Source organism: Hesperophylax consimilis, chromosome 19 (assembly GCF_061612785.1).
Source record: "Hesperophylax consimilis isolate HC1 chromosome 19, BYU_Hcon_1.0, whole genome shotgun sequence".
In the NCBI taxonomy this organism is placed as follows: domain Eukaryota; kingdom Metazoa; phylum Arthropoda; class Insecta; order Trichoptera; family Limnephilidae; genus Hesperophylax; species Hesperophylax consimilis.
Genome location: NC_142854.1, coordinates 15,731,462 through 15,748,053, shown reverse-complemented (window position 1 = coordinate 15,748,053; position 16,592 = coordinate 15,731,462). Strand labels below are relative to the sequence as shown.

The window sequence follows — 16,592 nt, the reverse complement described above, 5'->3', positions numbered from 1 at the left end:
GAACGCCCGAGGGAGACTCAACGCATTATCTTTGCACTGGAATGAGATGCGGATTCGTGAATACAGTCGTGAACGGTGGAAGTCGGGGACTTGGGCCCCCTGGCGACATGGCACGATCAAGTGAATAATATTATATATATACCTTAAAAATAGAGCCTATTTTCGGGTACACTAGAATTCACAACATCAAAACTCTACTCCAAACCATTCATAACCTAATCTGATAGTCATCAAATAAAATACCTATTTTCTATTCAATGGTAAAAGCTTATAAATTCATTTTAATCGATCTTTAGAGAAACAGATGTCAGATGGCAATGCTATCCTTCTCTACCGGTATTTCATTGAAAGTTGCTTCCAGGGACTAGCGTCATTGATCCCTTCGACACCGGTGAATAGTCGTGAAACACGCCAAACACTTGCCCAAATTTTTTACATGGTTGACATTTGTCACATTAGTACCGGTCTTTTCTACGACTTGAATTCACGACATACCAGCCTCTGTCTCCTCAAAAAGACCACCCATACCTCTTAACCCCAAAGATTACATAAAATGATGCTTCCTGTGTTGAGATAATACTGTAAGAAAAGAAAAATCCACATAATTTCCTACTTTAAATTATTCGTTTTGTCAAAAGTCGGCTTACAGTTGATATGCTAACACACTCTGCAGGAGAACCACTCGCATTCTCCGAATGACGGACATGATGAACTACTAAGTCCGGCCCGCGAATGATTCACAAAAATATCGAAATGGCCCTTGGCGGCAAAAAGGGTCCTCACCCCTGCTGGAGAGGTAGGTTTGATTTCGTAACGTTTCAAAATATTATTTCTTCTCTAATGGCAACTTTCTGTATACAAACGTAATGTCACTTTCAGACAGAGCGATTTTAGTTGCACGACTTTTATTGAACGACAAAAATTGTACAAGATTTCTTTCAGAAGTTTCAGTTTAAGTAAAACCGATATTGTTAATCAAGATGGCGTCTGAAGATGGACAGTGAGATCTGTCTGAAACGTCAGGAGTTAAAAAGTCTTTCTAAGGACTACGTTAAGCGGGTAAACCGAGAAAATTATTCTAAATTTATATTTATATATAAATATTGTTGCTCCCTACTCCCCTCCAAGGATTCTAAAATATCCTGTGGGAACCGGTTCCAATTTTTAAAAATTTTCTGCCCCCCCCCCTCATGTTTTTGCTTCTTAGCTCTTTTTCGCGTGACTTCAAAAATCGAGCAACACCAACCGGCAATAAAGTCGGCAACACTGAATACGTTATTTTAATTTTGTCTCTGCTATTCATTTTTCATTTCCATTTATATCTATGCCATTGTCTCAAAAACAAGAATGGCGGCTCAACGTCAACACGTTGGTTCTGTAACTTCGGCGGAGATGAGGACCAAAGCGAATAAGTTTTTGGCCTCCAAAAAGAAATTAAACACCCTCATTGAAATATTAGAAACTTTTGAGGTGAGTAAAATTTTCGCCGGTTTCTGCGTTCCGAAACAATCAACACATTTGTAACGGTCGTGTTTGGATGTTATTTCAGGTACAAAATGACAGTTATATTCCCAGTCTTCTCGCAATTGAGTTAATATTCACCGAATTATTGAAACATGGAGATATGTACAAGGAAATAATACCATTAAAGCCGGAGGGTGAGTGCCTTTAATCATTATGACGTATGTATTTCCTTTTGCGCAACATGAAAATGCAGTCTCTGTCTCATCTATTCTGTCGCTATTATTTATTATTATCTTTAACTTTTACTGACTTCTGACCATTTAGAAATAGAATTAGATTTTGTCTATCTGTTTATATCAGATTCCACTTTTTCCAAGTCTGCTAAATACGAAAGTTTTCGTTTTCTGCACATGTGTGAGTGTGTTCTGTATACATAACCCCTTCAACCTATACTTGAAGACTAATTTATAGGTACGTGCGTGTCAAATATATAAAATTAAATCAGTAATGGATTTGTTTTGTCATTTCAAAGTGTGATTGTGCTGAGATGCTATTGTTTTCGTTCGGCCCAAATCATTACAGAAAATAAACAATTTCAGCATCTTCAATGTCATAGATTTAATGATTTATTATCCTTTGCGCGGGTTAAATATAGTGTGTTTTTGATAAAATGACACAGAAGACACGATGATAAGGAAGACTCGTATCACATGTTTTTATGAATAAATTAAAGGCAATGTCCATGTGTGTGGCCTATATATTCTTAGGAAACTACTGAACCGATTTCGCTGAAAATTTCAAAGTTTGTTCTTATTAGTGCCAGGAGTGTTTAGGGAGTGGTTTGAATGGTAGAAAAAGTTGGTGACGCCCGGGGAAGACTTAATGCATTACATTCTTTGTGCAAACTGTTTCCCTGGCACCCAAGAAGTCTTCACCACCTACAAAAATGTTAATCCGTCGACACAAAATTAACAAAACTCCTTTTGCATCCAATCCTAAGAAATACTTCCTTGCAAATAGAGTAGTCTAACTCTAAGGTCACCAAATCTAGATGTTAGTAATCGGTCAAATCGAGCCGTTTAATATGATCACTCTTTTCGTGTAACAGGCCCGCTCATCTGGAATAGACTTCCCTCAGCTCTTTCTTTAAAAAAATTATTTAAAAAATCTTATCACTCATAAATCTCAACTTCTTTTTGATATTTTATAATAAGCAATATTCTAAAACTTCCGGTAATTGTTTGGTTTCGGTTGCCTCCTTATTGTACCTTTTTAAAATGTCTGCTTAGAAGATTCTCATTTCCGAGCACAAACTGCCTCCTGTTTTATATTATGTTTTAGTTTTAATGTTCTTGTTTTGTCCTGTCCTGCTGCTATTGTTATTCTAAGTTTTGTCATCACTTTGTATAAACAGTATAATATTAGATCTGTATTGGGTAAGGCAAACTGTACTGTAGAAATAATTTTAAGAACATGACCACTAATACTATAGCAAAGCGCACTTGAAGTGAAATGACACTAAACTGCGCTATGTAAATGCCTTGTTAGAAATGCCTAAAACCAAAAAAAAAGTATTAGTGGATGCATGGAACAAACTTCCAAAACATGTCGTCGATGCTACTAATATAATCCAATCTAAAGCTCAATTGCATTCTTATTTGGAGAGAAGAAAGGATTAACTTATTTTAAATTTGAAAACAACTCAAATACTGTTATTGTGAATTCAGATAGGAGTGCATCAGCAGAATGCTGCCTGCTTGTTAAATAATAATCCTAAACAACAGTCTGACTCGTCCATGAATGTTATAAAGGTGCACATCGGCGATATAATCAGTCAGTTGTGTTTCCAGGCAACTCCAAGGCAGACGCCCACCGAGACGCTCTCCGCGGCATGTACGAGGTGTCGTTCCGGCAGGCCGTGAGCTGCATGGGCCAGGGCTCGGCGCCATCGCGCGCTCAGGCCCTGACCTGCGCACTGGGCATGCTCCGGGCGCAGGGCCGCCACCCCACCGAGCTGCAGGAGGCGGGGCAGTACTACTTCCCCGTGCAGATGTTGCAGGTAACTTCCTTAACTACTGTGATTCTCTGGAATTTCTCCACAATATTTTTGCAATACGATGTTGCAAAAGCTACTTATTCCCATTGTAAAATGACTCTTTCTTGCAAAACTCATCTTATTCAATCCAATGTCTCTTATCAAAACAGACTTATTCCATTTCAGCCAATAGAAACAGTTACCGAAAACGGATAACTCATAAAAATGACAGTTCGACATTCCTATAAAGTTATTTATTTATTTATTTAACGCCCAGAGGGCTTTTACATGTGGGTGGTACAAATTTAATGACAGTTTTGAAACATAAGAAAGAAAAGAAAGAAATAATAAAAATAAAATTACATAAGTATATGCGAGAAACAAAATTAAAAATAACAAGAACATAAATTAAAAAATACAAAAAAGTGATGAAACAAAAACTAGGTTAAATAGGTTACATATGTAACTATTTAACCTAGTTTTTGTTTCATTGTTTTTCATAACTTTATAGCACTTTTTATAGGTGAGTTGAACTGTCATTTTGAGAAGTTATCATGGAACCGGCATTTTAAAATCAGCTTATTTCAAGACAGTTAGTTGCAAAACAGGATTATCCCAAGATCGTCTTGCAAAACACACTTACTCCAAACATAAATTGTAAATATCTTATAACTTTTCAATATTTGTTTAAATTTTATGATTCAAATTGAATATTATTAAAATATTCTATTACTAAAAAAAAACACAGATATAAAATTACATATCTGATACCTGGATCAGTTTTTTTGCGATTTCCCAATGAAACGTTTGTCACCACGGGATTAGATGGCATCATATCAAATAACTTGATTTGTAAAATACTCATCCACTGCTGTGAAAGGGATGGGGTTTTTTAATACAGAAAGATGGAGTTATTATTAAAAATATATATATTAAATAATAATTTCATCCCAAGTTAATCTGTCTGGAAAAAGGGCTTGCTTAAGTAATATTTATGGTGCGATACCGTGTAGTCTCGTGGCGATGATGCAATCGAACTCGGTTGAATCGATTTTGGCAGTGTAAGCCGGGATGTCCCAACAATATTACTTCCTCAATGGAGCGGGTCTTATCATCAGCTAATTTCATGTCAAATGCCAGTCCCGACGCAGGATGAGCAGATGTCTTCCAATTTTCAATTTCCCAGGATGAAATCTCCAGTTTTAAAATAATGATGAGAATTGCGTGCCGGACACAGGAATGTCCACTGCTTAGGGCTGTTGAAAAGGGAATGAATTTCTTTGGTTTTGTGTGGCAACCGAAGTGTCAATAAATCCCAGGGTTGGCGAGGTGCCACACACCGGAACCATAAATAAAAATTAAATAGAAGGATCCAAACACAGGATTACTAGTTTTTTATGTAACGCGGTGGAATAAGTCAGTTTTTATTTATTTATTTATTATTACACCCCCTAATGGGCTTTTACACACCACAAAGTTTAATAGTAGAGTATCACAGTTTTTATAAATTCTACAAAATTGTAATACAACGAAAAAAGAAAAAATATTAAATGTTACAACAAAAGCATATAATAACATAAGATACATTAGTAAAAATGATAAGAAGTCTCACATAAATAGATATTCAAAATAAAAATAATAATATATATATTGCGGAAATTATAGATGTCTATTTGCGTCTCGATATATAAAAGAATTGAAATAAACAATATTTATATTGATTATTTTTAAGATGAAATATATCTCCCAGATCAGAGTATTTATTTCCGAGACTGTGAAGTCTTGGAATCGGGGAATTTTGATAAGACAGTGTCCTGGTGTTGTAAAAATAAAAGGGTAGTAAATTTCTGCAAGATATTTTGGGTATGTGGATGCTGATTAATTGGAGTAACTCAGGACAGTCAATTTTGTAATGAAGTATTTTATGTAGTACTATTAAATCTGTGTTTATTCTTCTTTCTGAAAGTTTTAATAGGGACAATTTATCTAGTAAGTAGTTATAATCAATGTTTTCTACAGGAATATGCAATTTATAGTTTATATACTTCAGGAACTTATGTTGAATCTTTTCAATGTTATCGGAATGAATATTGTAAAAGGGAGACCATAACGTAGAGTTATACTCTAGTTGGCATCTAACAAGGGTTTTGTACAACATGATAAATGTGCCTAAATTATTGAAGTCTTTTGAAACTCTCAAAACAAATCCAAGAGTCTTAAGAGCCTTATTGATAATGTTATTAATATGATACACAAAAGTTATTTTTCTATCGAATAATACATTATAAAATATCCCTCGTATTGAACTATAATCCGCCGCTTTCACTAATTGGACCCTTGCCCTGTTTTTGGGGTGGCGGATTACTGCGAGAGAGTACTGTGTATATATACAGTTAAAATAAACTGGCGTTAATACTTACTCTGCCATTTTTTTTAACAATAATCAATTTCTGAATGAATTCCAGGCCATCATAACCGAGCTGCTCAGCTCCGATCACAGCAACGTCCATCTCATCTCACGTTTCCAGGAGTACACGGCCTGCAACGACGTCATCTTCAACTCCTGGAAGATCCTGCGTAACGTCACGCCGCGCGCCACTCCCTCCGACACGTACATGAGGAATTACTTTGAGCTCACCGACAAGCTCGGCCTGAAGAAGGATGTTAAATCCAAGGGAAAGCAGCAGACCCAGGAGGTGGAGGAGAATAAGAATCTGTGCGAGGCGGAAGGTAATGATTGTTTAGTCTGTTTTAAGGGTATTACAATGATTTTCCAGAAAAAGGGCTCTATATAAATTATTATTATTATAGAAAGAAGTCATGTTACAGATTCATACCGCCTTCCACAGGTATACGGACAGGGCCGGCCTTGTGCAGGTGAAATTGGAGCTGTCCGCTGCCAAGGCTGACATACCATGGCGCCAAGGAGCCAATGCACTGATAATACCTAATACAGTGCCCTTGAGATTTTACTAACGCCAGGCTTCATTTGGCTCAGGGCTGGCCCTGAATATGGGTGTATATAAGTGTCTGATACTCACGTTATGTATTCGCATCGCAAATAACTTGTCACACACAGTCCGTACATGTCGCTACTGAAATCACAAGCCACCAACCATTCTTGAATTGTCAAAATTAGAATGCTCTCACAGCCTCACTCACAACCAAACAATTGCTGTAGCTGTCATTTTTATATCCTGTCATTCGTTGACTGTTTTGATCCTTGCACTGATCTACAACACTAAGAAGTGCTTTGATGTAATGTCCTATTAATGTATTTATAACATTGATTTTCGTTATGAATAATGGCAGAAAAAGGGGAAGTCAAAATAAGCACAGTCATTACAGTTACATGCCCTGTACTAAGTTATAACTGTGTGGCGTTAATTCCTACAGACCCTTTGTTCAGGTCATTGAGTTTTGTTAAATACTGTAAACTGCTACCTGGAGCGAAGTACCTGCGTGGTTAATATTGTTAATATATTTTCAGTGAATCATTTTTTCCTTTGCACCTTTCAGGCAAACCCGTGTTCCACTTCCAGTTGGTAAAGGTGCAGCGGTGGATGGCCCGCTGCTGGGCTTGCGTATCCTCGTGGCAGTTGAGCGGCGACTGCCACCGCCGGGCGCTGCTGCTGCTGCTGGACCGCCTGCTGCCCAACCTGCCCAACCCGCTGCTGCTCACCGACTTCCTCATGGACAGCATGGACTCGGGTAATTAGTAGGATCACTGTCATCCATAGATAGGCCTGCGTGTATTCATGGTAGCTGAGCAGCAGCGACTGTCATCGCCGGGCGCTGCTGCTGCTAGACTGCCTGCTGCCCAACCCGCTTCTGCTCACCGACTTGGACTTGGGTAATTAGTCGGATAACTGTCTATAACTGAAGGTGGAATATAATTTTCTCAGTGATTTGTCTGCATTTGATTACTGTGACAATCTGATTACTCTCTAAGCGTAAAAATCAGATTACTTACTGTCTCCATCTGATTACCGTAGCAATTAGATTACTAACTCCATCTGATAAATGTAAAAATAAGATTACTTGTTGCATCCATCTGATTTCCGTAACAATCAGATTACTCTCTCCATCTGATAAGCGTTAAAATCAGGTTACTTACTGTCTCGATCTGATAACTGAAACAATCACTGAGATTACCGTAATAGTCAGATTACTGTAATAATCAGATTACCGTTCTACAGGACAACAGATGGATATCCCTAAAATATAATTGAAATCAATAAGGAAATGAATATTTATCTGTTATCGCACATTTTACGATGGCGAATCCTTAATGAAGTTTATCACTGGACTGTTTATTCTTGGTTCCTTAATGCACCGTTTAGAGATAAGAATAATTGATCCACGTTAAGGACAGGTTGTTTCAGAAAATTTGAACAATTCATCAAATTTCAACGTTCATTTTCGGGTTCTGTGAAAGTCCTATTCAAGTTCTGTTATTATATCAAAGTAGGCTAGGTGCTTGACAAAACTGAAATAAAAACAGAACTTCAAAAAATCTTTCACAGAACTTGAAAATGAATGTTGAAATTTGATGAATTGTTCAAATTCTCCGAAACAACCCGTCCTAAGACATGTAAAAACTGTTGAATTTTAACTCAATAAATATGCAAACAACTTGCCCAATCAGTCAGTTGTCCAGCGACATTGCAAATCTTTACCCAAGGTACCCACAAGAGAATGTCATTGGCATAGGTGTCCAACACAACCGTAATAATTGGATTTCCATAACATTCGGTCTGGCTATAACACAATGATTTCAGGCGGTGCGGCGAGTATGCTGGCCCTGCAGGGAGTGTTCACCCTAATCCAGCAGCACAACCTGGAATACCCTCGCGTCTACACCAAGCTGTACTCCATGTTCGAGCCGGAGATCTTCCACATCAAGCACAAGTCCAGGCTGTTCTATCTGGCTGATATGTTCCTCAGTTCCACGTTAGTTCACCTTTTAATCATTACATGGGAAAGTCCTATGCTCTGTAGGGAACCCGCACAGTTTAAAGTTTAAGTTTAGACTTATGGAATTTAATACATTTTTCTGCTCCTGTTACTGTTACTATTGATGCCGTTTCAGTTGGTGGCTTCACCAACAGATATTGAAGATATTCGTGCAAAATAAATTTAGGCTTTTAGAATTTTAGTATTACAGTAGAACCTCGTTAATTCGAAATCCACAGGACATGTAATTCGAAATTTAATAAATAAAAAAAATTGACGAAAATCGAGTTCCTCGGCCGCCCCTCCAAATTTGGGTAGTATCTTTGGAGTACGTTCGTAATAATAAGAATTATTCCCGCGTACATTGAATTTTCGCAACCAATTACGGCTGCGGTCGCCCGTTAAGTTCAGTTATATATTTCTGCGTAAATTGAAATTTCGCAGCCGATTTCCGCTGCGGCCGATCCTAACTTCAGATATTCAAAGTAAATTTGTAAAAATACAATATATGTCACGAATTTTCTCGGCCCTTCAAACTAAATAAAAATTGCAATGTGTAAATCGATTTACAAAATAATAGGATTAGGACGATGTATAACCACGTAAAAATACATTTTCGGCGTTTAACTGCCACGGCTGCGTCTATATTCAGATTTAAGAAATTTTATGATTTATTTCCACAACAGAACAGAATTTTCCTGCGCGGACAAAAATAAATTTAGAATTAAAAACCATTTTGTATGAAAAAAATTTTCAGGGATATTTTTTTGGTGAAATTTTTTTTTAATAATCGGGGTTCAAATTAACGAGGTTCTACTCTAAATGTTACTACTGCAGACAATGATGCATTCTTAAATATATAGCGCAGACCCATGAACAATTCACGCAATGTTATAATTCAAATAATTTTATTGCTTGATCGTTCTCTGTTGTTGTTCCAAACAGTTCTAATGAAAATGACACTTAAATTCAAAGCGTTCTATCTAGAATTCATTGAAAGTTATGGACAAAACCTAAATTAGTATTTTTAATTAGACTTTGAAATATACTCTGTTACTTCAAACACCAATAATTCAAAGAAACGTGTAATTTGGAATTTTTGTCAAATTTTATGTTTCTTCGCCCAATTTAATTTAATTTTTTTCGAAATTCGTTAATTTGTAATATAAAATTTATTTCGATCCGCGCACCATAATTTGTCCATCTAATGTGCAACAAATCGATTTGTTAGTAAAAATATCATTCTACCGCAGACCCGTGAATTTTCCAGCATCGTAAGTGAGTGGTTAAGGAAAGCAACTGGCGAGGCTCTGCCTGCAATGATCTTGGAGGCTGAAGTAGCACAGAACTGGACTAGAAGATCTTCATTGTTTTCTAACCTTTTTTTTTAAATTTTTACTCTTTCTCTAACAGACATCTTCCCGAGGCACTGGTGGCGGGCTTTGTGAAACGGCTATGCCGCTTGGCGTTATTGGCACCACCCTGTGACGTCACACTTCTGCTTCATTTTGTCGCCAATCTGCTGGTACGCCATCCCGCCCTCAAGCGAATGGCGTGCCGTGAGGAAGGCACACAGCTACGATTAGCAGGTAACTGTCATAATCTAATAACTCTCTCCATTTTATAGCTGTTTCAATTTTATAACTGTCGCTATCTGTAATGTGTACTTTAATTTGAATCTGAAAATGTTGTTACTTCCCAGCCTCCACGGATCCCTACATGATGGAAGAGTGTGATCCCAGTCTGAGCGGAGCCCTGCGGTCCAGCGTGTGGGAGGCATGCGGACTGCGACGGCACGCGGTGCCAGCGGTGGCCGATGCCGCCGCCCGGGTGCTGGCTGCCCCCCACGCCACCATGGAGACGCCCATCGCCGAGCTGCTGGACGACACGGACCAGGACGTGAGTATAGTCACACACCTCAATCACAGTGTACACCAGTGGCACCAGTTAAAAATCTGATTTAGAACAAATCAACTGGTAGTATTCATGAGTTTTTCTGGCTAAATATGCCTTCTTCACAATAAAAATAAATCGTATGAGGCTTTCCCTGCAAATAAATACAGTACTCTTAAGAAAATCAATAATTATGAATTTTAACACAGATTTGTGACACGCTTTTTCACAGATAACTAACTATGTTTGACAGTGACAAAATGACAAGCTAAAATAATATTAAGGCACATTATTTCCTTGCCAAGTGAATAAAATTTATGTTAGCGTACTAGGAGCATTTATTATGGTTCAAAATACCATAAAATCGGGGCAAGTGCGGTGAGTTCCTAGCAAAAGCGTTGCAGATTCACTAACATTCCCTTCCAGCGTTTTAGGCTCATATATAACCGCGTTCGTATTTTATAAAAGTATTTTTATTTTTTTTTCTATCATGCGGAAATACTTAATTTTTTTGACGTCAGAAAGAGAAATAATAATTCTTTCCAGTAAACTCAAATATTTATACTGGAATACATTAATAAAATCCTAAAAATACCCAAAATGAATAATTCATACTTCACGCTGCTATGGGAACAATCGATTTAACTTTAAAAATGATTTTTTATTATATGAACGAGATAAAAGTGAAGGTACAGTTTTCTTACAAATTTCCCAAACAAAACAAATGTGTTTTTGAAATATCGAATCATCTCAATTTTTCTACGATTTGAGTATAAAATTAAGTAAAAATGTGATTAGCGTTTTTGACAACATTTTTTGCGTTTGATATTAAAATTTTATAATTTAGAAATAGTAATGCTTACTAGTTTCTAAAACAGTATTTGTTTTTACGGAAAATTAAAAAGCAAGATGTAAATAGCGCGTTTCAAATACACAGAAAACAATGCAAACTGTACAAAAGTGATGAAAGTACTAAGTTTGTAAAAATGTTTTTTTCTTAAGATAATAAAATTAACGTCATCCATGAGCGAGCAGTTTATGACTAATTTTTCAAATTAATAACATTAAAAAATGTCACATTTGAATCTTCCACTCTTCTTTTTTTTCTAAAACCGTTTTGTTTTTCAGCTCTTCGACCGTGAAATGAAAAAAACCTACAAGCAAGTGTTTCTCACATTCAGCCGCCCGCAATCTATGACGTTGCCGCAAGGAGAGCGACTCACGCAGATGTGGCAGCTGGTATAGATATAGATAGTCCCATTATAGATACATACCTACCTTATTTGTTTTTATGTATTATGTCAGTCCTTGATAATAACCATCACCCAATTCAATTGGAAATACAGTCGAACCCTCTTATAAAATTTTCGAATAAGTTCTGTTGCTTTTATCCCCTTGAAGCCAAAAATTTATCCCACATATAAGGTTTTCCTATATAATAAGTTTTTTTTGGTCCCTTGGAAAACCTTTTAAGAGATATTCACTTTGCAGTCAAACTCTCTTAAGAAGTTCCCGTTTAATGTTATGTTTTCATGCATAAGATTTCCTGCGTAAAAGAAGTTTGAAAAACATGCGGAGAAGTGGGAGAGGAAGGTTGGTTAGGTTACCTTGCTGTTCGGATCTAGTTTTTAAACATCTCTACCCTCTTTTGTGCTGAATGGATTGCAGATAATTTAATATTTGTGAAAACCCCCGATTTAATTAATTTTATATGCACTTGGCTGCGTTCTTTAATTTAAAATTACACATTATCCTGACCAGTGGCGCTTCTTGTGGTCAAAATCTGTACAAGTTCACTAGAGCACATCATCATATACCGCTGTTATTTATAAAGAAGTTCTGTTCTCTGCTCCTTTTGTTTAGCGAAGATATTACGACAGATTTTACAGGAATTTTTTATTTTTGAACACCGTTGATTGCTCAAACTCCAATCAACATTGCAAATTCGGAACATAAAACAAATATACTGTTGAATTTATCACTCAACCTGTTTGTCTTAATATATTACACATTAATCACACTCCCTTTGAATACGTGCGATAAACATGCACAAAAGCTATTTAAATTTGTAGAAATAATCTGCAATTTAACTTCGTTCGCAGGGCAAGAAATGTTCAAAATTCAACAGAATTATGCAATCTATTTAGTATAGACACCCATTCATAGCTTTAATTTTTAAGAAATGTAACATTAATTATTGAAAAAATAGCTTTAATTTAGCGTTTTCATAGCGTTTATAGCTAAATAGGATAACGTCAAGGAATGGGAGTCAGCAAGAGGGGAATAACAATTAAATTAGCAAAATCACTTGAAACGTGTTTATTAAATTATTGATTGAAACTCAACATGGCACATGTTTCTACAGTAGAGTGTATCATGTTCGTTCTACGATCTGTCAATACAAGATTATAGCGACTAAAAAATCATTTTGTTATCCTAAAAACACCATTTATTGCTTTAATTTGCGAAAATATCGTTAATGCTATGAATGTGTGTCTTTACTAATTACTCATCACTCACAATAACACGTGTGTGTAACATGCTACTGAACAAACTGTTCTTTTTGCGAAAAAGTAATATTTGCAAAGCACTGCAATGTACGTACCCACAGTTTCGACTGTTTACAATATTCCCAGGCGATATTCAAAACGAACTACTGCTCCGATATAGGCACAAGTTGCTCTGCATTTGTTACGCACGCATATAATATGTAGACACTTATTTTTATACATTATCATTATTACTGAACTGAGTTTCGTATTGTGATGTGGCATGTTGGAAATATAGTAGGTCCTTAGGCGATCGGGAATTTTTAGATTCGCCGAAATTCGGGCCGCCATTGAATGCGGACTTAACTTCTCGAATTTTTCATTGTTATTCATTTTTGAATAATGGTCTATTTAGTAATAATTCACTGAAATCTCTTATTCTCTTCAAAAAACCACCTTATTAAATATATTATTTTTTTAAATGTAAATAAATGCTTTGAAGAAGTTCAATATATTTTATAATAATATTACATAATTTGAATATTATCAAGCCATTCTAAGGATATCTTTATTGTCGCCGTTTATGTTAAATTAAACCATTTTTTATGTTTTTCTACAAAATCAATATTCCCTACAGAAAATTTTACTAACTTTACGAAATAGTATGACATATTCTCCACAGATCTAGAAAAAAATAATTAGATTTTTTTTTGTTTAATATGACATTTCGTCAATATTCCTGGGTAAATTCAAATTGCGACGCTTACCGGCAAGGCTGAACTATCAAAAGTAATGATTTGAATTAATACAACATTTTTCCAAGTTAATCTATGTTTATTTTTATAAACTTGACAAAGCCCTCTCAGTTTCTGAGGTAGGTACTGTTAAAAACGTGATTCAAAGAGAATGGCAAGTTTAATAGCATTTAAAAAGAAAATTTCATATAAAAAAAAAAACAAAACACTTTAACACATTGACAGACACTTGCCCGAAAACAGAGGTTCGTGATACGACACACGTTGTATTTTGTATAAGAGGAGTAATAAAAAACGTTAACCGCCTGTCGTCTATCGGTGAAACACTACCGAGTATAGAAGTAAAACAACTTAACCCTAGATAACTAAACTGTTTTCATTGTTTCATTGTAACTACACTTTTGTCGAGTGGACTATGCAATAAAATACTAGAAATAAATCAAAAATATTATGACCGGTCGGTGGCCGAGTTGACATCGCGTTTGGGTCCCACCCAGGCGTAGTGTGTTCAATTCCTCGGCTGGCTAAGTCCTCCATCACAACACAAGCAACATTTTCAGCTTACTGTGGTGGTAGTAGGAGATTTTCAAATATTGTCAGGTTATTCGTAACCAGGGAATGTTTGTCTTTCTTTAAAAAAAAAAAAATTTAATTAAGGTAGGAACTTGTTACATGGCACAAAAGTAAGGTTTATAATGAACAAATTAATATCAAAATATCAGTCTACACAGTGACCACACATGTCAACATTATGTGGACCACAAATAGCCCCTCTACATCTGGTGCAACGGTGTTTGGTCATTCTCCGGGCCTTGGATGGACACAGGTAGCAAATTTTAGGCATGTTTGACGTACATGGAACGGGAGCTTCTATTGTAGTAGATTCTACAACATTAACAATAAATATGAGAATATATAAATGTACGTACCTTAAAAATATAAATTGTTGTTATAACCAAAGTTTCGTCCAGCGGACGACGAGATGGTCATAGGGTACGTCCTAGTATGCGTGTGGCTGCAATCGCGTCACGTGCAGCACTGTTTACTCAAATTAGGAAGGTAATGAAAGAGTCAAGGTCGGGGAGCGGGGGGAAGTAGGTGATTTCGAATTTCGCCGAGTAGCGCGTCGCCGCCTCGACGAGCGATTAGTTATCTAGGGTTAAATAGTGTGTCGGTGAATGTGTTAATAATAAAAATGTAATAAATAACTTTCAAATGATTTTAAGAGAAAAACATAATGTTTGTATAGTTACAAAAAAACATTGCGATTCGAGCAATCGCACCTAAAAAATTTACATACATATTCGTAAAACTAGGAGCTCTTTTAAAAGTAATGGTTTAACCCTGCTAGCGAGAGGTTTTTCTTGTCACATTCGTCCATTGAAGCAAATAGTAGATAAATACTGCTGATTGTAAATACAATATATATTATTACGTTGTTCATGTTTTATCCTTATATACAAGTTATGCTACGCAAGTTTAAAACGCTTTATTATTTTGTAAGCATGGAAGGCTGTCATCTGTATAATTATTAAGAATATTATTGTGAATAAATATTTGCCATTTTATTTATACTTTGTATCGAAATATTGTTGCATAATAAAATGTTTTAAAAATAAAATGTTTTTTTTTACGTGTGACTGAAGTACAAGTCCCTTCTTCCAAAGGGATAGGCAATTATTCGATACTGATGTTGTGTATTCACGTTCAGAGATGTGCAAAATGGGTACCCAAAACCATTTGAAATGCAAAATGGAAATGGGTCAAAACTTTTCCATTTGAAAATGCAAAATGGTTTTTAGAAAAGCATTTCAAATGCAAAATGCAAAATACCTATTTTCAAAATGCATTAAAAATGCAAAATGGTTTCTCAGGTCAAACAATTAAAATAATTATAGAATTTTTAAACAATTTTGTCATTTAATAATGGACATCAATGTAGAACAAACATAAATGGTAAATCCTTAAACACCACGTAACAGTTATGAAACCACAAAAAATTTGCGCGGGACTAATGTTGCCAACGTAAAAACATAGAAACTGCTATCTAACATTTAATATTACAGCGTCATGGCCCCATGTTCAGTTTTTGAATCAGTATTTTTTGTAATGGTATCACTCAATTGCCAGGGCTTCTACCAGGGAGCAACTTGACAAAAACTTTCATAGCGAGGTTGAGGAGCGACTGATATTTGGGGCTTATGAAAAAAAGATGAGTGGAGAAAGTAGGAAGAATGTTGCAAAAAAGCATTTAAAATGGAAAATGCATTGAGAAAAGCGCATTTAAAATGCATAATGGGTATTTTCCATTTGAAATGGATTTATTTGAAATAAAGCACATCTCTGATCACGTTTCAAACAACTTGTTGTGCAGAGTAACACCTCTCGAAACGTCGAAACCAGTTTTTATAACCTAACAACTGCTGTAGATGTAATTTTTTGTCGACTGTTTTGTTCCTAGCATTGATCTAAAACACACGCATAATTACCAAATGTCTTGACACAAGTGTCGATGATACTATCATATTTATTAATTGCTTCGTCATGTTTAAAGTCTTGATGACGTGAGGTAACGACTTCGACCGGCTGGCCGTAAGAGACTGGCATCAACGATGAGTTTAAAAACTGTCGGCAACGTGTGCCTGTGCAGATTTATGGAGGTAGTTGCCAAGATACTTGAATCGTCGAGTATCAGAAACTAAGAGACGGAATGAAAACGAGACAATTGCAGGTAAATTAATTAACTAGTTAATAATTAATTGATTAGTTTGTATGATCGTCATGATAATCTCTATTATAATCAATCGCCTGCTATCCAAGTAAATGCATTGTGTTAATTACAGTCTATTGAGATTATTTCGCAATCCCTTAAAAGCCATTATGCAAAAGGTTGAACATTACATTAAAACCTCAGGGTCTAGCACGATAAAGCAATATCGGATAGGTAGGTTTCTGACGATTTTATTTCGATATCCTGAACACGGTTGCGCTGTTGATAGC

General features: G+C 36.0%; 1 protein-coding gene across 1 annotated transcript; it reads left to right on the top strand.

Annotated features, from left to right (window-relative positions):
* Positions 1-1,340: 1,340 nt before the first annotated feature.
* Positions 1,341-15,199, top strand: LOC149414890 (nucleolar complex protein 4 homolog A). Its single transcript, XM_089643065.1, has 9 exons — positions 1,341-1,470; positions 1,550-1,658; positions 3,315-3,523; positions 5,965-6,229; positions 7,019-7,210; positions 8,281-8,452; positions 9,869-10,044; positions 10,158-10,354; positions 11,477-15,199. Exons 1-9 carry the CDS (start codon positions 1,348-1,350, stop codon positions 11,591-11,593), a joined length of 1,560 nt encoding a protein of 519 aa, XP_089499191.1. The 5' UTR covers positions 1,341-1,347; the 3' UTR covers positions 11,594-15,199.
* The last annotated feature ends 1,393 nt before the right edge of the window (positions 15,200-16,592 follow it).

Excerpts from the sequence above, each read along its gene's own strand:
- LOC149414890 (XM_089643065.1), top strand. The coding sequence starts at position 1,348 with ATGGCGGCTCAACGTCAACACGTTGGTTCTGTAACTTCGGCGGAGATG. Across the intron at positions 7,211-8,280 it reads CATGGACAGCATGGACTCGG|GCGGTGCGGCGAGTATGCTG; the intron begins GTAATTAGTAGG and ends CAATGATTTCAG. Across the intron at positions 8,453-9,868 it reads GATATGTTCCTCAGTTCCAC|ACATCTTCCCGAGGCACTGG; the intron begins GTTAGTTCACCT and ends TTTCTCTAACAG.